Source organism: Salvelinus sp. IW2-2015, linkage group LG7 (genome assembly GCF_002910315.2).
Source record: "Salvelinus sp. IW2-2015 linkage group LG7, ASM291031v2, whole genome shotgun sequence".
NCBI lineage: Eukaryota > Metazoa > Chordata > Actinopteri > Salmoniformes > Salmonidae > Salvelinus > Salvelinus sp. IW2-2015.
The window spans coordinates 22779253-22802913 of NC_036847.1; the positions used below are offsets into that span (position 1 = coordinate 22779253).

The 23661-nt window shown below is 42.5% G+C and overlaps 1 protein-coding gene and 2 long non-coding RNA genes across 4 annotated transcripts; all 3 read right to left on the bottom strand.

The window, feature by feature from the left end:
• Positions 1 to 3832: 3832 nt before the first annotated feature.
• On the bottom strand, positions 3833 to 4491 carry LOC139028009 (uncharacterized). The gene is made up of 3 exons (XR_011480143.1): positions 4407 to 4491; positions 4014 to 4126; positions 3833 to 3919 (listed from the first exon to the last, which is right to left on the bottom strand). It is a non-coding gene; the product is annotated as an uncharacterized lncRNA (long non-coding RNA).
• A 250-nt stretch (positions 4492 to 4741) lies between these two features.
• LOC139028010 (uncharacterized) lies at positions 4742 to 5774 on the bottom strand. The gene is made up of 6 exons (XR_011480144.1): positions 5714 to 5774; positions 5546 to 5632; positions 5418 to 5459; positions 5181 to 5350; positions 5068 to 5103; positions 4742 to 4969 (listed from the first exon to the last, which is right to left on the bottom strand). It is a non-coding gene; the product is annotated as an uncharacterized lncRNA (long non-coding RNA).
• Positions 5775 to 9668: 3894 nt separating this feature from the next.
• Positions 9669 to 23652, bottom strand: LOC111966620 (dnaJ homolog subfamily C member 11). 2 transcript variants are annotated; one of them, XM_023991439.2, is made up of 16 exons: positions 23552 to 23652; positions 22762 to 22891; positions 22514 to 22587; positions 22267 to 22368; positions 22048 to 22176; positions 21807 to 21929; positions 21554 to 21627; positions 21210 to 21399; positions 21017 to 21102; positions 20756 to 20872; positions 11595 to 11750; positions 11284 to 11353; positions 11041 to 11098; positions 10787 to 10929; positions 10363 to 10492; positions 9669 to 10228 (listed from the first exon to the last, which is right to left on the bottom strand). In XM_023991439.2, exons 1-16 carry the CDS (start codon positions 23609 to 23611, stop codon positions 10203 to 10205), a joined length of 1668 nt encoding a protein of 555 aa, XP_023847207.1. In that variant the 5' UTR covers positions 23612 to 23652; the 3' UTR covers positions 9669 to 10202. The 2 variants fall into 2 exon arrangements, with proteins under 2 accessions (XP_023847207.1, XP_023847206.1); XM_023991438.2 differs by having other exon boundaries at positions 23540 to 23651.
• Positions 23653 to 23661: the final 9 nt, after the last annotated feature.

A 23661-nucleotide genomic window follows, 5' to 3' on the forward strand; every position in this document is an offset into this window, starting at 1 on the left:
CCAAACAATTGGAAAGGGGATTCATCAGGGGAAATTATTTTACCTCAGTCCTCAGCAGTCCAATCCCTGTACCTTTTGCAGAATATCAGTCTGTCCCTGATGTTTTTCCTGGAGAGAAGTGGCTTTTTTTTGCTGCCCTTCTTGACACCAGGCCATCCTCCAAAAGTCTTCGCCTCACTGTGCATGCAGATGCACTCACACCTGCCTGCTGCCATTCCTGAGCAAGCTCTGTACTGGTGGTGCCCCGATCTTGCAGCTGAATCAACTTTAGGAGACGGTCCTGGCGCTTGCTGAACTTRCTTGGGCGCCCTGAAGCCTTCACAACAATTGAACCGCTCTCCTTGAAGTTCTTGATGATCCGGTAAATGGTTGATTTAGGTGCAATCTTACTGGCAGCAATATCCTTGCCTGTGAAGCCCTTTTTGTGCAAAGCAATGATGACGGCACGTGTTTCCTTGCAGGTAACCATGGTTGACAGAGGAAGAACAATGATTCCAAGCACCACCCTCCTTTTGAAGCTTCCAGTCTGTTATTCGAACTCAATCAGCATGACAGAGTGATCTCCAGCCTTGTCCTTGTGAACACTCACACCTGTGTAAACAAGAGAATCACTGACATGTCAMCTGGTCCTTTTGTGGRAGGGCCAAAATGCAGTGGAAATGTTTTTTGGGGATTCAGTTCATTTGCATGGCAAAGAGGGACTTTGCAATTAATTGCAATTCATCTGATCACTCTTCATAACATTATGGAGTATATGCAAATTGACATCATACAAACTGAGGCAGCACACTTTGTGAAAATTAATATTTMTGTTATTCTCAAAACTTTTGGCCATGACTGTATATACAATTGAAGTCAGAAGTTTACATACATCTTAGCCAAATACATTTAAAACTCKGTTTCTCACAATTCCTGACATTAAATCCTAGTACAAATTCCCTGTCGTAGGTCAGTTAGGATAACCACTTTATTTTAAGAATGTGAAATGTCAGAATAATACTAGAGAGAATGATTTATTTCAGCTTTTATTTCTTTCATCACATTCCCAGTGGGTCAGAAATTTACATACATTCAATTAGTATTTGGAAGCATTGCCTTTAAATTGTTTAACTTGGTGTTACGTTCCCCAGTTTCTGTGTTGTAGTTTGTATTTGAGTGTGTGTGTTTCAGGAGATGGCTTCCTGAAGTTCTCCCTAGGCAGCTGATTGGTCGGCCCCAATTGATAATTGGAGACCTGACCCGCCCCTCATCAAGATACAGCTGTCTCTAATTACCATTGCCACCTGAAGCTATAAAAGCCAGTGTTCTGTTGTTCAATAGCTGATTGGAGAGAGAGAGATCATAGGCAGGCTGAGATCATTGCTGGAGAATTTGATTGTGATATAGTGTTGGTTGGTTATCAGAAAGCGTTGGTATGTACTGTGTTAGTTTGTGCTGGGAGCATTGGTAGTTTCCGTGTGAGATTGTTGCTCAGCTAGAGCTTATTTGATGTCCTTTGGTTCTAAGTTTGTTTGATATTCTGTTTCATTTGTTCCCAGGGGGAAAGGGGAAGGCACCTAGGGAGTGCTTAGGCAAGAGGCCCGCGGGCATACATATACCCGTAGTACATTCATTGTCTAGGCACACTAGGTAAGACCTGGGCGGACCACCCCCTGTATTTTGGTTAGCGCACCAAGTGGTGCTAAGTTAGTGTAGTAGTGGTTAGATAGGAGGGGAGCTTTGATATTGACTTTCTTTGCTTTGGTTCCGTCCAGCCCCTTTTCCCCATATTACCGTGTAAAGGAATAAAATCCTCGTAAACGGTCAATTCTGCCTTTTTGTCATCCTTTTCACACCTACAGTCCCATACCTATTTCACTTCACGGGGATTGAGTTGTAGCGGGTGTTGCGTTCCCTCTTCAGAGGCGTGGCGTAACACTTGGGTCAAATATGTTGGGTAGCCTTCCACAAGCTTCCACAATAAGTTGGGTGAATTTTGGCCCATTCCTCCTGACAGAGCTGGTGTAACAGTCAGGTTTGTAGGCCTCCTTGCTCGCACACGCTTTTTCAGGTCTGCCCCACAAATTTTCTATAGATTGAGGTCAGGGCTTTGTGAAGGCCAAACCAATAGCTTGACTTTGTTGTCCTTAAGCCATTTTGCCACAACTTTGAAGTATGCTTGGGTCATTGTCCATTTGGAAGACCCATTTGTGACAAAGCATTAACTTCTGACTGATATCTTGAGATGTTACTTCAATATATCCACATAATTGTCCTCCTCATGATGCCATCTATTTTGTGAAGTGCACCAGTCCTCCTGAAGCAAAGCACCCCCCACAACATGAGGCTGCAACCCCTAGTGCTTCACGGTTAGGATGGTGTTCTTTCGGCTAGCCTCCCCCTTTTTCCTCCAACATAACGATGGTCATTATGGCCAAATAGTTCTATTTTGTTTCATCAGACCAGGGGCCTGTTGCAACAACTAGGATAGGGATTAAGCCAGGATATCTTGGTGATCCTGGCTCAATTGATCCGAATCCGGTTGCACTAAAGATGGATAGGGGGCAGGAGGATATGTTTATGGTAAAATTACCATGGAGATTTTATTCTGTGGAGCTAGCCTGCTCCAGACCAGGCTAATTCCAGGATCTATTTAATCTCATCCCTAATGTCAGTCAGCAGTCACCACAAATGGAAACCAATAGTTATTTCACTGCTCACTTATACATTGTTATCACATATAACTAGACCACTGTTATTATTTAAACGTTTGTGATCATTAATTTCAATGATTTTGGATAAAAAATGATTTTTAGATGATGTTGCTATCATTAATAATTTACAGTTTCCCATAGACTATAAGGCTATATATAAAATGATAGAATATTAGGGCCACAGAGGGGAAAAAAACACAAGTCATAATATTGTAACCAGTTGTTTTAAAGGAGGACAGTTGTTAAAATGACAGATTGGGGCATTTCGTGAAATTGTACTTCAGTATGGTTTCATAAACAAAGACATGCTGATGTGCCAGAATATTAAGTATACATTGTCTAAGTATCAAAACTGTAAAAACAATATGTAGCTTTTCTGCAGAAAGAACCAGCCTCATAAATTTATGACTTTATCCTTTTTCTTCGTGTGGCCCTAGTACTCTGTCATATAAACAAATACACATTCCATATGAAATAAAAAACAATGTGTAACATTTGTTCCTTTATTGAATAAGGACAAAACAAAGCAGGTAAACCATCAGCTCCTTTCGAAACTGAAGTCACATGTGACTCTACAAGATGGAAAGCACAGAATCCAAGCATATTATACAAAATGATACATACACATTCAAAGGTCTGTATATAACACACCTGGATGTCTGCACACTAAAATAAATGCAGGACAAATCCATACACATCAACTGAACAGCAAGATGATGGATGCGAGTAGCCTCCCTGCAGCTGTATAACACACAGTATACCGCACAAACATCATAAGAGGCCAAATTCGTCAAAAAACGAACCCAAAAAAACCCAAATTCCTCTGCCACCGCAGGACATATTAACCAAATTGAAAGCACACATACTAACTAAAATAATTCACACATATTGGTCCCTCAGCAGCCGACCACTGTCGTCTCAAGGGAAGATTGCCGGATTGTCCCAGTCCAGGCTGGTGGCACTCTGGGGCCTCTCCTTCCTCAGGCAGGCCACATTGTGGAGGACAGCACAAGCCACAGTAATATCACATGCCCTAACAGGGCTGACCCTTAATTTGAAGGCAGTGAAAGCGTGCCTTCAGGAGGCCAAAGGTCATTTCAACTCTGCCCTGGTCCTGGCATGGGCATGTTTTAGCCTGCTGTGCTTCCTGGGGTCTGTGAAAGGTGTCAGGAGAAAAGGCTGGCAGCCATACCCCCTGTCTCCCAGCAACACACCAGAGAATTCACCTGTCAACACAAAATCTCATCATTACTACCTCATAAACACAGTGATATTCTTGACACAGCCAGGATGGTTATAAATAGGGGTTGTGTGGCTTACCTTGTGATAGGCACTGATAGATTTCAGAGGCCCGAAAGATTCTGGAGTCATGGACTGAGCCAGGCCATTTTGCCACAACATTGCTGATCACACAGTCACGCATTGCAGACCATCTGAAATCATAAGATGAGGAATATTACACCAATCAATGCACATCACTGGCAATGCAGAGTGTTCGTCAATGGACAATATCAAAAAGTTATGTTCACCTGAACATTAATGCTGTGAAAGGATTTCCTATTCACAAAATCGGCCTCATGGGCACCTGAGGGGGCTTTTTTCCTTATGTGTGTGCAGTCCACTGCACCAATGACATTGGGGAAACTGTCACACAAAGTAATGAGTATTCTACTATGTGTTAACAGTTGTCCTGTAATTTGTAGATCCTCTTACCTGCAATCCTATAGAACTCCTCTTTGATGTCACAGAGTCTTCTGTGGCCAGGGAAGGAGATGAAGACATCTGCTAATGCTTTGATACAGACACACACTCCTTATTGTGCGGCAAATGTGGCCTTGTTCAGCTGTTTGCATCCCCACTGAGTACAGGAAGGCTCCACTAGCAAAAAAGGCGCAAGGCCACACAAACCATTTGCTCCACACTCAGTGCATGGCTCCGTGCAGTGCATGGCTCCGTGCAGTGCGGTGCTTATCCTGGACCAGTAGTCTGCATAGATATCTGATGCCATCTGCAGAAAACCTGTATCTTTCATATAGATGGTCACAGGGAAGGCCAGTGGGTCCAACCGGTCCCTGAAGACCCTTTTCTCGCCTGAAGGCTCTCCTCAGCACAAGTGCTTCTCATCCACCACATCTCGCACGAATGGGCATGCCATTGTCAGAGCAGAAAGGAACACACAATTTTGGGCCTTCATATAGGCTAGTGGCCACACCTGGTGCTGGGGGGTGGGCAAAAGAGGGCGATGCCTTATAACGATGACTTGGTTGTACTGATTGCTGGGAAAATAAAAAAAACCTTAGAAAGATGCCACCGTCCTGTGTGCTCACAATAAGAGCTCATATGTCATGGCTCACTTGACTTTACGAGAATATACCTAATTTTTATTTTGAGCTGTGTCATCTTCTTGGAGCTGGGGAGGAAAGAAAAATAATGATTAATACATTGTGTTACAGTTAGCATACAGTGTACATTGAAGGCATATCTCACCTCCCTCTCAAGTTTTTTTATTTCAAGGTCCAGTTTCCTAATTGTCCTCTTTTTTTTCGGACTCCAGTGCAAGATTTTCCATCTTTTCTCTTGTACTGAATGTCTATGTCTGCCAGTTCTATTTGGCGCCGGAGGTGGTTGCCATACAACTTTCTGATAGCTTGTGAGCTCTGTGAACACATACAATTAGCGCAGCTGGAATTTGGCAGGATGTGGTGTCCTTTTATTAATACGCACTATGTTGCCAGGCTGGTTTTCCCACTGTATAGCATCTGGGTCCTGTAAAAGAATTAGATTTTTTGATTTTGATGAGGACTCCTCACCATTGTAGAGTAAATAGTACTTTCACAGTCTTAACATGATACCTCATGCCTTCTGGAATCCAGAGAGATGGTCTCCTCCTCATCATCGTCTCCATCATGTGCTGTTGCTGCTGCACTGGGGCCTTCACCCTATCACATTAATCGGATTCATATTGAAGCTAGTAGACAAGACATGCCAGGCCTACAGTATGCCTTTGATGGAGTACTCACTGGATCAGCATCGTCTGGTGCTTGTGCTGGTGGCTCTAACAGGAACACAGTGCTGCCAGCACTGCAAGGCAATAGGTAAACCAAAGTCAGACAGTCCAAATTGATTCAATATGAATGTGGTTGTATCCCATGTAGAGATGGAAGGACATACCTTGAATGAAGCGGGTGGCATCTTGGGAGGAACCTATGCTCGTCTCTTTCCCCCCAGGGATCCCCTCTAAGACGGGCCTGCCTTTATTTAGCTCCAAGGCCATGTCCTCTGCTGGGGTAAGGTCACCTTTGGTGACCCACCACCCGTGCCTTGTCTGTGGGTATTTCTTTCAATGCTAAAACAGTACAGACAATGTGTGAGCAGGCACCTTCTGGGTACAATATATGCTTGTGCTTGTTAATATTAGTCAGGGACCATACCATTCTGCAGAATTTCTTGTATTTGATTTTGACCTGCTGCCATGTCCGTTTTGGCCCGTTCATGTTTAATCTACACACACACACACACACACACACACACACACATTTAATGGAGTCCACACTGCAAAAATTACTTGGTATTTTTGTCTTGTTTTCAGTAAAAATATCAAAAAATTTATCATAGCTTTATACAGTGTGATGGAGTTACTTTACACAATTTCACTCATATCTGCAGTGCATTTCAATTAAAAATTTAACCGTTTCATAATTACAGTACAACTGCATTTTTGGAGATGTGAATTAATATTTGAATTGTAATTGTGATGTTTCAGCGGAGCGGTGAGTGTGTAATTGTGCACTACTTACGCATTCAGGCGGTCTGCAATACTTTGCCACGCTTTTTCTCTTTGCTTTATCACTGTGGCGGTGTGCCTTTCTTCTTAATTATATTCTTTACCTCCTCGTATGCCTCCATGAGGATTTGTGCTTCCGACGGGGAAAATTACGCGGCTCTAGTTGCCATGGTAAATCAGTTAATCTGTGATCTGTGGCGGGTCTATTTGAGTGAGCCGTGAGCGCACCTATCCAGGATTGGTTTCACCTGGCTTAATGAATCCGTGTCTGCTCATCCTGGCTTGGTCTTTGTGCAACCAATTAAGCCTGGCGCACATGTTTTGGCTTCATTGAGCTCAGCTGAGCCATTTATCCCGGATGTCTTAATTCTACTTTTGTGCACTACAGGCCCAGAGGACATTTCTCCAAAAAGTACAATCTTTGTCCCCATGTGCAGTTGCAAACCATAGCCTGGCTTTTTTTATGGCGGTTTTGGAGCAGCGGCTTCYTCTTTGCTGAGCGGCCTTTCAAGTTGTCGATATAGGACTGGTTTGACTGTGGATATAAATACTTTGGTACCCATTTCCACCAGCATCTTCACAAGGTCCTTTGCTGCTGTTCTCGGATTGATTTGCACTTTTCGCACCAAAGTACGTTCATCTCTAGTAGACAGAACGTGTCTCCTTCCTGAGCGGTATGATGGCTGCGTGGCCCCATGGTGTTTACATTTGCGTACTATTGTTTGTACAGATGAACATGGTACCTTCAGGCGTTTGGAAATTGCTCCCAAGAATGAACCAGACTTGTGGTCTACAATTTTTTTCTGAGGTSTTGGCTGATTTCTTTTCATTTTCCCATGATGTCAAGCAAAGCGTCACAGTTTGAAGGTAGGCCTTGAAATACATCCACAGGTACACCTCCAATTGATTCAAATGTTGTCAATTAGCCTATCAGAAGCTTCTAAAGCCATGACGTAATTTTCTAGAATTTTCCAAACTGTTTAAAGGCAGTCAACTTCTGACCCACTGGAATTGTGACACAGTGAGTTATAAGTAAAATAATCTGTCTGTAAACAGTTGTTGGAAAAATGACTTGTCACGCACAAAGTAGATGTCCTAAACGACTTGCCAAAACTATAGTTTGTTAACAAGAAATGTGTGGAATGGTTGAAAAACTAGTTTTAATGATTCCAACCTAAGTGTATGTAAACTTCCGACTTTAACTGTATAAATGGCATTTCATAAACACATACACTACCGGTGAAAAGTTTTAGAACACATACTCATTCAAGGGTTTTTCTTCACTTTTACTCTTTTCTACATTGTAGAATAATAGTGAAGACATAAACTATGAAATAACACATGAAATTATATAGTAACCAAAAAAAGTGTTAAATGAAAATATAGTTTAGATTTCAGATTCTTCAAATAGCCACGCTTTGATGACAGCTTTGCACACTTGGCATTCTCTCAACCAGCTTCATGAGGTAGTCACCTGGAGTGCATTTTCATTAACAGGTGTGCCTTAATATAAGTTCATTTGTGGAATTTCTTTCCTTAATGCGTTTGAGGCAATCAGTTGTGTTGTGACAAGGTAGGGTTGGTATACAGATGAGATAGCCCTAGTTGGTAAAAGATCAAGTCCATCTCAAATAAGCAAACAGAAATGACAGTGCCTCATTACTTTAAGACATGCAGGTCAGTCAATATGGAGAATTTCAAGAACTTGCAGTCGCAAAAACCATCAAGAGTTATGATGAAACTGGCTCTTGTGAGGACCGCCACAGGAAAGGAAGACCCAGAGTTACCTCTGCGCAGAGGAGTTACCAGCCTCAGAAATTGCAGCCAAAATACATCTCAACATCAACTGTTCAGAGGAGACAGTGTGAATCAGGCCTTCATGGTCGATTACTGCAAAGAAACCATTACTAAAGGACACCAATAATAAGAAGAGACTTGCTTGGGCCAAGAAACATGAGCAATGGACATTAGATCGGTGGAAATCTGTCCTTTGGTCTGGAGTCCAAATTTGATATTTTTGGTTCCAACCGCCGTGTCTTTGTGAGACAGAGAGTAGGTGAACGGAAGATCTCCGCATGTGTGGTTCCCACCATAAAGCATGGAGGAGGTGGTGTTATGGTGCTTTGCTGCTGACACTGTGATTTACTTAGAATTCAAGGCACACTTAACCAGCATGGCAACCACAGAATTCTGCAGCGATACGCCATCCCATCTGCTTTGCCGGACTATAATTTGTTTTTCAACAGGACAATCAATCAAATTTATTCATAAAGCCCTTACATCAGCTGATGTCACAAAGTGCTGTACACAAACCCAGCCTAAAACCCCAAACAGCAAGCAATGCAGGTGTAGAAGCACCTCCATTCTGTGTAAGGGCTATTTTACCAAGGAGTGYGTGGAGTGCTGGATCAGATCACCTGGCCTCGACCATCCCCCGACCTCAACCAAATTGAGATGGTTTGGGATGTGTCGGACRGCAGAGTGAAGGAAAAGCAGCCAACAAGTGCTCAGCGTATGTGGGATCTCCTTCAAGAATGTTGGAATAGCATTCCAGGTGAAGCTGGTTGAGATTTTTTTTGTTTTTGCATATCTGTCAAGGCAAAGGATGGCTATTTGAATAATAACAAATACAAAATACATTTTGATTTGTTTAACACTTTTGTTTACTACATGATTCCATATGTTTATTTCATAGTTTTGAGAGCTTCACTATTATTCTCCAATGTAGAAAATAGTAAAAATAAAGAAAGAACAAGGAATGAATAGGTGTTCTGAAACTTTTGACTGGTAGTGTACTTTTTCTAATATTCCCATCTGTCAAGTTACCCTAAAACTTGACTACAGTGAATTAGATCTAAAATGTCAACAGTAAACCACTCAAATTACATAACTGAATATAGGCCTACACCTGGTCTGTTATTTTCTGTACTTCTAAGTCCAGTATGTCATGGTATCAGAGTGTGATTTTATACTGCATGAGAAGGGAGATAGTCAGCCCTGTACTATTCACTAACCGGTCAGGCACTAGGCACTAACCGGTCAGGCATGTCATAGGCTTATCAATTGATCTCCTGACAGTGCAAACCATACAGGTGGGGCACACTTCCAATCATCTTTGGGTTTATCTTTTGACAAATATTTGATAATTTTGTACAAATGTGCAGGCCAATAATCCTTATACTCTTGTATCATTATTTACATTTCAGAAAGCCCATTAGTTTGTTTAATAAAAAAAAAGTTAAAAAATAAACTAAATATTGTGACTAAATATTGTTTCAAGCTCAATTTCCCAAATGAGTTATTTCAGCTTGAAAAATATTGACTTTAATAATATGGCATATACAGAGATGCATTCATACCTTCAATAGGGTCACATAGGCACTGCAGTGTTAGTACAGTACTGAGTCAGACATTACAAGCCATACCTGAAAGGGGAGTACTTTAAAGATTCATAGACTACTGTAGGCTGAGGAAAGCGAGATTATGACCATCCTATTTTTAGAGTGAATTTAGACTTTAGACTGAATTTCATTCAAAAGGGCAACCCCTGCTGAGTACATTTCTGACATGTCTCATCGGCATAATTAGATGAACAACATGAAGGTGGATATGCATGACTTTTTAGGGCACAACGAGTAACTCCGTGTCTCTACAATACGAGTCTGTCCATCCATTGTCAAAGTTTAACATTGTGTCATGTCCCATTTGGTCCAGAAAAGAGGCTCCTATGTGTCAGCATCAATCCTGTGAGCTACATGAGAAAAAAGAAATGACAAAACCAACAAATCTATGAAACACATTCAATTGAAAATCTTGAATACAAATACACTATTGTAAGAAATGTAACTGATTTAGTTTAGCAGACACATTGATAAGGCTACCTACATTGTTTTGGTATCCTGAGTGCTTCCCCATCAGGGGAGAGAACTTGATGCATCACCCCCCGGAACTGATACAGGACTTTCAGGCTCTTCTCCTCCCCCACACAGGGGTCATAGAACCCAGGTAATCCAGTCTGGGAGAACACCACAATAACATCAGTCATCATCACAGACCTGTCAARACTACTTTCTARGCCTAAGGCGGTTTATAGTTTCAAGGTGAGTTTCTGTAATCACACAATTGCAGTWGCATTAGCAGTACCATGATCAGTATCATAATCTGAAAAATGTTAATCGACAAATTACTCAACTGACATTTTGCATTCAGTCATGCAAAAAAAAAAGAAAAAAAAGAGGGAATTTTTGTATTCAGACATTCAGGGCAACTGAGCTATGATAGAGTTAGTCCAGTAACTTTAGCTGTATACCTTTGTAGCCTCGGTGAGTATGAGCTTGGAGTCCTTCACCAGGCATTGCAGTGGAACAGACACATCAATGACCTTTGCCCGCTCATGCCTCCGACTGTTGTCGGTCACAAACTTGCCATACCAAGCGTTGAGGATGATGAGACCTGATCCAGGAAACATTATCCTGTCAGCATGTTGAGTCACTGAACTCATTTTATAGCTTCTATAATGTGTTCTTATACTGATCATTCTGGTGCTGACAGAAGCCCATTTACCCATTTTAGATTCCTCAGTTTCAATGATCCTGCGCACAGACTCCTGCATTAGCAAAACCTTCAGCAGATAAGAGAGATGTCAGATCAAGTTGCTAAAATTCACACAAAAAAGGAGACCAATAGAGCATCCAGTCCTAGTGTTTTAATCATGTGTAAAATGTATTTGCTTGACACCAATATACATTATGTATGTCGGAGGAGAAATTGTTTCTGTATGTCTATAAGGAGACATCGTGCACTCACAGCAGATTCTGCCTCTTGCTTTTTCCTAGCAATGTCTGAAGCTGAACTCTCCCGGTGCTTCTCCAGGTCCCTATACAGTGGAGAGAAATAATGGAATAATTAGGAGAGCTTTACAAGATTTCATTGCACACAATTTGTTTACTACTACTTCTATTAGTAAAGCCAAGCTAGGATGCTGTAAGGCCATCACACACTTTCCCATTATGTGTTTTAGGTAGGTTGACAGAAAGTAGTAAGTACGCATTTTGAGCAATTGAAATAGTCAGAGTGACACAGACTAACATTAACTGTAGATAAGTGGGCAATCTTACTGTTCCTGCTGGGCACGCACGTAGGGCCTTATGATGAGTCTCTGGATAGCGAGGTAGAAGATGAGTGGTCCAACCGTGGCGTAGAACACTGCACTGGGTAGGAGCTGGTCAGTCAGATGGATGGGGAAGAAATATGTCTGGCTGGCACGGTTCAGCCTGCACAAATAAGATGCATCAACAATAACCATGTTTCGATCCAAATATTTTTATGAGAGTTAAATACCTGAGTAAACTCTAAATGTCGACAGAATCAAATACGCTAGACAGGTGTGGATATTTTTTTGTTTGGTGAAATAGATCATGCAACAAATGGCAGTGGAAATGTTTTCTTGCGCATTTGGTGATAGAAACAAATGTCGCCGTAAACTTGCCGCAGTCACCGTTAGCAATGTTGTGGGGTCCCCCCACTACGACTTGGAAAAGCATGTRGAGTTTTAGGCTACATAAGAAATAAGTAATAATGAACATCACAGGGTGCTGAAAGTGCATGGTGATGAGCTTAATGCTCCTTTCCAATAAATATTGGGGGTCTTCAGTTGTATGCTGGTGACATGATGATCGCTGCTTGGCTGCCAATTGGCAAATGATCTTGCTGTTATCCATAATCTCATGATGTACCCTCTTCACTGGATCTGCAAACTGTTGGCTAGAGTGCAAGTACCAAGACCAGAGCAGACACATTTGCTATTTATTGCAGACATTGTGCCAAAACCATCGACAGAGATGGAATGGAAACAGAGAGCACTGTTTTTTTATTTGGACTACGTCATTACGCACAGCCTTTTATTATCAAATGTATTCAAAATAAAAAACTGAAATACAACATTTACCTAAGTATTCAGACCCTTTATTCAGTACTTTGTTGAAGCACCTTTGGCAGTGATTACAGCCGTGAGTCTTCTTGGATATGACGCAACAAGCTTGGCACACCTGTATTTGGGGAGTTTATCCCATTGTTCTATACAGATCCTCTCAAACTCTGTCAGGTTGCACAGCTATTTTCAGGTCTCTCCAGAGATGTTTGATCGGCTTCAAGTTCGGACTCCAGCTGGGCCACTCAAGGACATTCAGAGACTTGTCTCGAAGTCACTCCTGCATTATCTTAGCTGTGTGCTTAGAGTCGTTGTCCTGTTGAAAGGTGAACCTTTGCCRCAGTCTGAGGTCCTGAGCGCTCTGGAGCAGGTTTTCATCAAGGATCTCTCTGTACTTTGCTCCGATCATCTTTCCCTCAATCCTGACTAGTCTCCCAGTACCTGAAAAACATCCCCAAAGCATGATGCTGCCGCCACCACCACGCTCRACTGTAGGGATTGTATTGGCCAGGTGATGAGCGTGCCTGGTTTCCTCCAGARGRGATGCTTGGCATTCAGGCAAAATATTACAATCTTGGGTTCATCAGACCATAGAATCTTGTTTCTCATGGTCTGAGAGTCTTTTAGGTGTCTTTTGGCAAACTCCAAGTGGGCTGTCATGTGTCTTTTACTGAGGAGTGTCTTCCGTCTGGCCACTACCATAAAAGGCCTAAAAGCTCTCCCATTTCCACAGAGGAACTCTGGAGCTCTGTCAGAGTGACCATTGGGTTCATGGTCACCTCCCTGACCAAGGCCCTTATCACACGATTGCTCAGCTTCGTGTGCTGGCACTAAGACCGCACTATAGAAGGCCATAAGTAAACAAGAAAACTGCCCATCCAGAAACGGTGCACTTTAATGCAGCCAGCTCTAGGAAGAGTCCACTAGAATGGCGCCGGAGGGGATGGCTGGCGTTTACGGGCTCCTAACCAATGTGCTGTTTTGTTCGTTTTTTTGTATTGTTTGTTACTTATTTTTTTACTTATTTTGTACATTATGTTTCTGCTACCATCTCTTATGACCGAAAATAACTTCTGGACATCAGAACAGTGATTACTCACCTCGAACTGGACGAAGATGTTTTCTTTAACGAGTCTGACGCGAAGGATATAGTGCTTTCTCGCGAACGGGCCCAAATTCCTGTCATTTGCGTGAAGACAGCGAAAAAGCGGGCGGAGGTCAGGGTGCCTTCTGAGAATTCGTAGGTGAGTGAGTAAACCTCCACTACCATCCGTTCTATTGGCCAACGTGCAATCATRGGAAAACAAAATGGATGATATACGATCAAGACTATCCTACCAACYGGACATTAAAAACTGTAATATCTTATGTTTCACTGAGTCGTGGCTGAACAACGACAATGGCGGGATTTTCCATGCATTGGCAGGACAGAGAAGCTACGTCTGGTAAGACAAGGGGCGGGGCTGTATGTCTATTTGTCAATAACAGCTGGTGCGCGATGTCTAATATTAAAGAAGTCTCGAGGTATTGCTTGCCTGAGGTAGAGCACCTTATGATAAGCTGTAGACCACTATCTATATTATTCGCAGCTGTCTATATACCACCAAAAAAATGATGCMGGCACTAAGACCGCACTATAGAAGGCCATAAGCAAACAAGAAAACTGCCCATCCAGAAGCGGTGCCCCTAGTGGCCGGGGACTTTAATGCAGGCAAACTTAAATCCGGTTTACAAATCTGCATACGAAGCTCGCCCTCCCTTTGGCAAATCTGACCATAATTCTATCCTCCTGATTTCTGGTTACAAGCAAAACCTAAAGCAGGAAGCACCAGCGACTCACTCAATGCAGAAGTGGTAAGATGATGTGGATTCTACGCTACAGGACAGTTTTGCTTGCCCATACTGGAATATGTTCCGGGATTCAGCCAATGGCATTGAGGAGTATACCACCTCAGTCAACGGCTTCATCAATAAGTGCTTCGACGACGTCCCCACCACAGTGATCGTACGTACATATCCCAACCAGAAGTCATGGATTACAGGTAACATCCGCATCGAGCTATAGGCTAGAGCTGCCTCTTTCAATCCGAACACCTGTAAGAAATCCCACTAGGACCTGAGACAAACCATCAAACACGCAAAGCGTCAATACAGGATTAAGATTGAATCCAACTACACCGGCTCTGACGCTCGTTGGATGTGCTAGGGCCTGAAAACTATTACGGACTACAAAGGGAAACTCAGCCACGAGCTGCCCAGTGACGCGAGCGTACCAGACATGCTAAATGCCTTTTATGCTCGCTTCAAGGCAAGCAACATTGAAGCATGCATTAGGGCACCAGCTGTTCCGGACAACTGTGTGATAACACTCGGTAGCCGATGTGAGCAAGACCTTTAAACAGGTCAACATTAACAAGACAGCGGAGCCAGACGGATTACCAGGAAGTGTACTCAGGGCATGTGCGGACCAACTGGCAAGTGTCTTCACTGACATTTTCAACCTCTGCCTGATCGAGTCTGTAATATCTACATGTTTCAAGCACACCACCATAGTCCCTGTGCCCAAGGAAGAAAAGGTAACTTGCATAAATGATTACCACCCCGTAGCACTCATGTCAGTAGCCATGAAGTGCTTTGAAAGGCTGGTCATGGCTCACAACAGCATTCCCGGACACCCTAGACCCACTCCAATTCACATACCACCCCAACAGATCAACAGATGATGCAATCTCTATTGCACTCAACACTGCCCTTTCCCACTTGGACCAAAGGAACATCTGTGTGAGAATGCTGTTCATTGACTACAGCTCAGCGTTCAACACCATAGTGCCCACAAAGCTCATCACTAAGCTAACGACCCTAGTACTAAACACCTCCCTCTGCAACTGGATCCAGGTGGTAAGGGTAGGCAACATGTCTGCCACGCTGATCCTCAACACTGGGGCCCTACAGGGGTCCCCTCCTGTACTCCCTGTTCACCCACGACTAACACCATCATTAAGTTTGCTGATGACAACAGTGGTAGGCCTGGTTACCGACAATGATGAGWCAGCCTATAGGGAGGTCAGAGACCTGGCAGTGTGGTGCTAGGACAACAACCTCTCCCTCAATGTGCGCAAGACAAAGGAGCTGATCGTGGACTACAGGAAAAGGCGGGCCGAACAGGCCCACATTAACATCGACTGGGCTGTAGTGGAGCGGGTCGAGAGATTCAAGTTCCTTTGTGTCCACATCACCAACGAACTATCATGGTCCAAACACACCAAGACAGTCGTGAAGAGGGCATGACAACACCTTTCCCCCTCAGGAGACTGAAAAGATTTGTCATGGGTCCCCAGATCCTCAAAGTTCTACAGCTGCACAATCGAGAGCATCCTGACCGGTTGGCTTGTCACCTAAAWTTTTTACAGATGCACAATTGAGAGCATCTTGTCAGGCTGCATCACCGCCTGGTARGGCAACTGCACCGCCCACAACCGCATGGCTCTCCAGAGGGTGATGCGGTCTGCACAACGCATCCCTGGGGGCAKACTACCTGCCCTCCAGGACACCTACAGCACCCAATGTCACAGGAAGGCTAAAAAGATCAAAGGACAACAACCACCCGAACCACTAACTGTTCACCCCYCTATCCTCCAGAAGGAAAGGTCAGTACAGGTGCATTAAAACTGGGATTGAGAGACTGAAAAATAGCTTCTCTCTAAAAGGCTATCAGACTGTTAAATAGCCATCACTAGCACAGCGAGGCTGCTGCCTACATACAGACTTGAAATAATTGGCCACTTTAATAAATGGAACACTAGTCACTTTTAATGTCACTTTAATAATGTTTACATATCTTGCATTACTCATCTCATGTGTGTACTGTATTCTATACTATCTACTGTATCTTAGTCTATGCCGTTCTGACATTACTCGTCCATATATTTATATATTCTTAATTCAATTCCTTTACTTAGATTTCTGTGTATTAAGTATTTGTTGTGAAATTGTTATATATTGCTGCATTGTCGGAACTAGAAGCACAAGCATTTCGCTACACCCGCAATAACATCTGCTAAACATGTGTATGTGACCAATAACATTTTATCTCCTTTCCGAATGTACTGTATATCATGTTTTTGTTCATATTGAACTATTTATCAATGATTAAACATACCGCAAGTCCTTACCTTTATAAATTGTTTTAAAGTTGGAGTCAACGATATGACGTGGATGCACAAAGTAAGCAGCATAGTGGGTCAATTTACGCAACAACTAAGAAAGTTGGAGTACGAGGCAAAACTTCGGCTGTTTTGTCCGGTGGTAACCACATTGTAACCACATTGTAAGAGCGTAAAGTGAACCCGTGCACATGCGCAGTGTGTGCGCGAGAGCMAGGTCATCGCAATCTGCGGTGCTGCCCCTGCAACGTCATTTAGCTGACTCTACCTTTAAGTACTTCGGGTGAGCAAGCAAATACTTCGCCTCCCTCCCAGTAATGAGTACTGTCGTAGAATTGCAAACAGCTGTAACTACACATTTGGCAGCCCTGCCCTTTGTCTGACTCCTGTCCCTRCTATCGCCATGGTACACCTTCCTGAAAACAATGGCACTATACATTGCTTAAACCTTTTCTGCCAGTTCATGTCCTAAAAGACAAGACTGTTCCAATGCGGTTAGCCAAAAAGATGACATTCTTCATTCAAATATGTCACATTTCAGGTTCATCCATAACTTGCTACCTGCTTGTAGCAGGGCATGTTTACAGGAATCGTTTTCTCTAACTAAATTCATACGATTGTGTGTGTCTGTGTGGCACGCACATGACGGAGCAAAGTGATAGTCAACTGGTGAGGAACAGGCTGTAGTGAGTTAGGTTATAAATCATGGGCTGGAGAGAAGCAAAGTCTACCGTCTTCAGAATTGGATAATAATTGCTTTATTTGCCTCATCCTCCGCTCTTATTTTTAGAACACAAGGCCCACACTAGATTTTTTTTGCAAATGTATCTACAGTGCCTTCAGAAAGTATTCATAGCCCTTGACTTATTCCACATTTTGTTYTGTTACAGCCGGAATTCAAAATGGAGTTCAAAAAAATTCTCGCCCATCTACACACATTACCCCATAATGACAGTGAAACTATGTATTACAAAATTTTCCAAATGTATTGTAATACAGAAATCTAATTTACATAAGTATTTACACCACTAAGTCAATACATGTTAGAATCACCTTAGGCAGCYATTGTTTACAGCTGTGAATCTTTCTGGGTAAGTCTAACATGATGACCAGACCGCACGTCTGCATGCATTGATTTTATCCGCCCACACCAGACGCGATCAGGACATGCAGGTTGAAATATCAAAACGAACTCTCAACCAATTATATTAATTTGGGGACAGGTCGAAAAGCATTAAACATTTATGGCAATTTAGCTAGCTAGCTTGCTGTTGCTAGCTAATTTGTCCTGGTATATAAACATTGGGTTGTTATTTTACCTGAAATGCACAATGCCCTCTAATCCGACAATTAATCTACAGATAAAAGTGTAAACGTTTGTTTTCTAGTAATCTCTCCTCCTTCAGGCTTCTTCTTCTTTGGACTGGCACCAACTTTAAAAGATACATTATCACAACTGACTGGAGTGTGGACCGCAGTTCAACTTTCAATCACCCACGTGGGTATATGCTCCTAAAAACCAATGAGAAGATGGGAGAGGCAGAACTTGCAGCGCGTCGAGCGTCACAAATAGAAGCAAGTTCTATTTTAGCACCTGGCCACACAGACGCTAGCGAGCAGTGCGAGTGGAATGATTGAATAACATGTGTACATTTATTTTGCAACGCTCGCGCACACGYCGCATCCGGTCTGGTCAGCATGTAAGAGCTTTGCACACCTGGATTGTACAATATTAGCACATATAAATTATTCAAGCTCTGTCAAGTTGGTTGTTGATAATTGCTAGACAGTCATTTAAGTCTTGTCAGATTTTCAAGACGATTTAAGTCAAAACTAGGCCACTCAGGAACATTCAATGTCATTTTGGTAAGCAACTCCAGTGTATAGTTGGCCTTGTGTTTTAGGTTACTCTCCTCCTGAAAGGTACATTTTGTCTCCAAGTGTCTGTTGGAGAGCAGACTGAACCAGGTTTTCCTCTAAGATTTTGCCTTTGCTTAGCTCTATTCCATTTATGTTTATCCCCAAAAGATTCCCTAGTTCATTCCCATAACACAATGCAGCCACCACTATGCTTAAAAATATGGTACTCAGTGATGTGTTATGTTACATTTTGGGCAAATCCAACGCTTTGTATTCAGGACATAAAGTTACATTTCTTTGCCACGTTTTGCAGTTTTACTTTAGTGCCTTTTTGCAAACAGGATGTATGTTTTGGGAAAAAAATATTCTGTACAGGCTTCCTTTTCACTCATTTAGGTTAGTATTGTGGATGAACTATACTGAAAAAAAATATAAAATGCAATGTAAAGTGTTGGTCCCATGTTTCATGAGCAGAAATAAAAGATCCCAGACATTTTCCATATGCACAAAAAGCTTGTGCACAAATTTGTTTACATCCCTGTAAGTGAGCATTTGTCATTTGCCAAGATAATCCATCTATCCGACAYGTGTTGCATATCAAGAAGCTGATTAAACAGCATGATTATTAGACAGGAATCGGGATTCGTCAAACCAGGCAATGTTTTTCCACTCCTCAATTGTCCAGTGTTGGTGATCGCATGCCCACTGGAGTCACCTTTTCTTATTTTTAGCTGAGGAGTGGAACCCGGTATGGTCATCTGCTGCAAAAGCACATTGCCTCTTTGTGGCCCACCAGTTAGCTTGCACGATTCCTGCCTTTCTCCTTCGACCTCTCATCAACGAGTTGTTTTCGCACACAGGACTGTTGCTAACTGATTGCTTTTGTATTGTCGCACCATTCTCGGTAAACCCTAGACCATGGGGTATTTAACTCTTACCCTACGAGGTCCGAAGCCTGCTGGTTCTGTTCTACCTGATTATTAATTGTACACACCTGGTGTCCGAGGTCTAATTCAGTCCGTGATTAGAGGGGAACAATGAAAAAACGCAGTGGAACTGGCTTCGAGGTCCAGAGTTGAGTTTGAGGGCCCTAGACACCCATGAATCCGACAGAGAAACAATATTTTCTGACTGGACATTTTGTGCTCTGTATAGCCTACATTCCTCTTTTGCTTTCTGTATATAACTTTTACTCAAATAGACTATAGCAAATAGGATAGGCAAAGTAGTCGGAATATCACTCGTGTGCTGCCTGACTCCGTTCTTTACTGCACAGCGCCAGTCAAGTTCAAATATGCTAAACCAACGTCTGTCACATCAAGATGTCGTTACCATCTATGATGGCTGTCAATCATTGTTGTTACTAAGTGAAGCTACTGCACCCTGTCTTTGTCCAACTGTGTTTTGACTCCAGTTACTACGGTTTACCATCAGGCTCAGAGTTCAGAAAACTTTAATGCCATTTTTCTCAGTTTTACTGTTTGCATAGTTACTACTCTTTGCAGAGTAGTAGTGACAGGTTTTGGGGGATATAGAGATATCTATTATTTAATATATTAATAATAAAAAATATAACTGTGTCCCTACGTTTTATGTCATTGGTGTTACCACCTTGAAAATCACTAATTAAAAAGATATAAGGGCCTTGAGCATTCACTCCAGTGGCAACCTTATCAGGGGAGGGGTATATTTGAAAGAAAAMYATTAGCTAATCACACTATTTTAGCATGTAATACATTTTAGGATTCCATTGATAATTTGGTGTGTCTAAATGCAAAGCGTCATTGGTGTTCCTCAATTTAAATGAAGGGAAATTACATGATCAATGATATCASTTCAGTAAATTATTTTCAAAGGGTTAACGACCTTAGCTTTGAGCACCTGTGACCTCCATTTTAGAAAATRCTTAATTACCTAAAATGTGTCTCTGGTGTTACTACTCCTACTGGTGGCACAATGATATGATAAAAATATTTAAWGTCTTTAATCTACCATATTAGCTGATTTAGAAGGGTAAGATATCAAATACATTTAACTAAAACAATCTTGAAAAATAAAGTAAATATTTTCCAATATGCCATGCCACCACAATTCAAGAACAACCCAGATGCCTTGTGCCAACAACTACTGTACTGAGAGAGTTAGGTTAAAAGGAAAATTTACTAGTAAAAGGCATAAGCTGACGGAAAATGTTGTATAGAGGTGCTGTTTAAGGGAGAGTAAACCATAAAAATTAAAAGTTGCACAATAATTATGCTCCCAAACATTTAATTAGTATAGCAACCAACGTTTCGGCACACCTAGAAGAAAACTGAGCCATACTTACTTTATCTTGAGGGAGACTCCTTGAGGTACTCCTACACTGACGGTTGCCCCCAGGACACTGTGCCGACTGATCTTCCTCTCTGCACRGTACTCCACCACTGTCCCAAAAAAGCCTGATCTACAAGACAATGACAGACAGTCAGCAAGTCTTCCCATGTTGTCAGTGGCCTGACATGATGATTTATAATAAAGGTTTCAGTTCTAAGATTCAATGGCCTTCATTTACCAAAAAGGCTAAAATCTTATCATGAAGTGGACATACTTGATTGAGCCCTTGACCTTGGTCTGTTCATCGTCCTGGAACTTGTACTGGTAGCTCATCATCATGAAGGAGTGAGGGATCCCAAGCTGCAGAGGGCCAACAAATACAGTTAGGAGAGGAAATGGAGAATACATCCACAACAGATAGTCCCTTCTTATACTACAATTGCTGTATATAATGATCTTATGCTGACCTGCATGGCAAAGGTGAAGTGGCTGGTCTTGGTGTCCCTGACGATGCTGGTGTTCATGGAAGACTGGGTGCCCCAGCGCCATTGCAGGTAACCCATGGTGTTCTTGTCCAGGTGCCGAGCCAGCACCGTGGTGCAACCAGGTCGCACGCCCCGGGATGAGAACTGGAGTCCACACTGAGCAGTCACAAAGCTGGAGAAAAACAACAGTCATTCTTCAGTATAGGTCTTCAGACTGGAGAAAAACAACTTTCATTCTACTGTATGTCTTTTCTGATTCAACTATAGCCCAAACACAATTGGATGCAGCTTTACAGATTAGAAAATGTTCTGGAATCTTGACTTACCAGCGAGCAGTGAGGTTGCGGAATATCTTCATTCCTAAGAGGGGCCCGTGTGAGTCTCCTGCCCCGAACTCTACCTGGATAGGTACACAAATATATAAGCTCTCACATTGGACTACTCAGTGTAAAATAAAACACAAATGTGATAATTGTTTGTTTTATGTAGTGTAGGTGTGGGAGCATGTGAAAGCACTAGCTTGCAGTGTGTGTGAGTGATATGTAGGTAGAAATTGTAAATGATTAAGTGGTTCCTGACCTCCCCCCATCCCTTAGCAGAGGTGACTCTCCGTAGTGCCAGGTTAATGTTTCCTCCTCCGTTTCCGTTGTGGGTTGACAGGGAGCCAGAGAGAACAGCTGTGTCTGTGGTGGTGAGGGGGGCCTGCAGTAGGTAACAAATAACAATACTCCTGATTATCCAATGTGATGGTCCATCAGCCATACTTTTACCCACAGTGACTTTTCCCCATTTTCAAACCCATTTCAAGCTTTTCTATTACCTCTATGGATTGTGATATGTGCATCTTGTTGATCTCAACATGTGGGAAGCCCCCTCCGGGCAAAACCTTGTAATCCTCCTCATAGCGATCAAAGAGGTCTGTGGCATCTACACCCACACTGATCATCCCCTGAATGAGACACCATCACATTAATAATTGATCATGTAATAGCAGGGTTTCAGTCATATAGTTACTAATACATTAGCAACACACACAAACCTTGGGATTGGTCCTCTGCTGTAGCCGTCTCTCCTCCCTCTCTCTCTGCAGACGCTCAAACTCCTCTCGGATCTCTACTGGAGTTCTTTTTCTCTCCACCACCTGGAATCAGTATACCATTTGAGCCATTGCTGCCTGATGATCAGCGACACTCATTACCTTGACAATGAAAATATATAGTACTTTTCATGCCACAGTAGCCTATGTATGTTATAAATACAAGCCAATGAGAAACTGCTGGACTAACCTCCCATCCTTCAACATCCAGCCCTCTCTTGCCATAGATGTCATAGATGGCTCGTAACTGTGGGTCACTTAGGACTACAGCGAGAAACATGCAACTGATCAGTTTCAATGAAAGGTACACATGCATACAATCCTGCATACAATCCTGGGCAGAGACAATAATAGGTAAGTTGAGCTAAATGTTCAGCTGAAACAGAGCAAAATCATGATGGTAAATGACATGAAGTCCCAGTCTAGGATTCATCTTACCCTCATAAGCTTGATGCACTAGGTTAAAGAGCTGTTCTGCCTGCCTCTTTAATTCTGGGTCTCTGTGCTTGTCTGGGTGGTAGAGCATGCACAGTCGCCTGTATGATCCCTTCAGCTCCTCCTGTGTCGCCTAATGGACGAACAGAAGAAAAAGTGAGAATGTCAACTTACTTGTAAGAATGTACTAGTTAGTTAATATGATTCCACTTACAGTTATGCAAAGTCACTAAGTTCAGTGCAGTGTTGCCTTGGCTTCTTTGACATTGCAAGTAGACATATACATCTTTACAAATAGGTTTAAAAGTGACAACACCTAAAATGAGATGCTGGAATTGAGGCCTGACTATGACGGGTGGCAAGCCAAGCAGCTAGTCTTTGCTTGGCAGAAACAAACTTGCATGCATTTGAAAGCTGGCCATTTTCTCGTCTACTCAGAACCAAACCTCTCGTGAGCAGTGGCATCCTGACAGTTACTGGATTTGGTTCTAGTGGAGAGAGTTGTGATGTTTGGCTTCTGGTGCCAGTGACAGGCTTTACCAGGGCGCATCCTCTTAAATTCTATAAATATTGCCTTACGCTAGCCACATTTTACAGAACAGTCCGAAATCAATGATAAGCGAGGGTCAACTGACTTAGCTAGCTAGCTTAGCTGGATAGCAAAACGGGAAGCCGCTTCAATTTGGTCCAGAAAACTTTAACAAATGAATCAAACCGACTATGAAAACACTTCTCAAAACATCCACACAAACACATCCAACAGGATCCAAACATGCACTACCTCTCTTCTGACATTAAGTAAAGAATAGTAATCGTTGTTGTCGATTTCATCGTCTTCCAAGGCCGGCGCCATGTTTACAACCTTTCATCTCCACTTCCGCTATGTCTCTGTGCAACACTTAC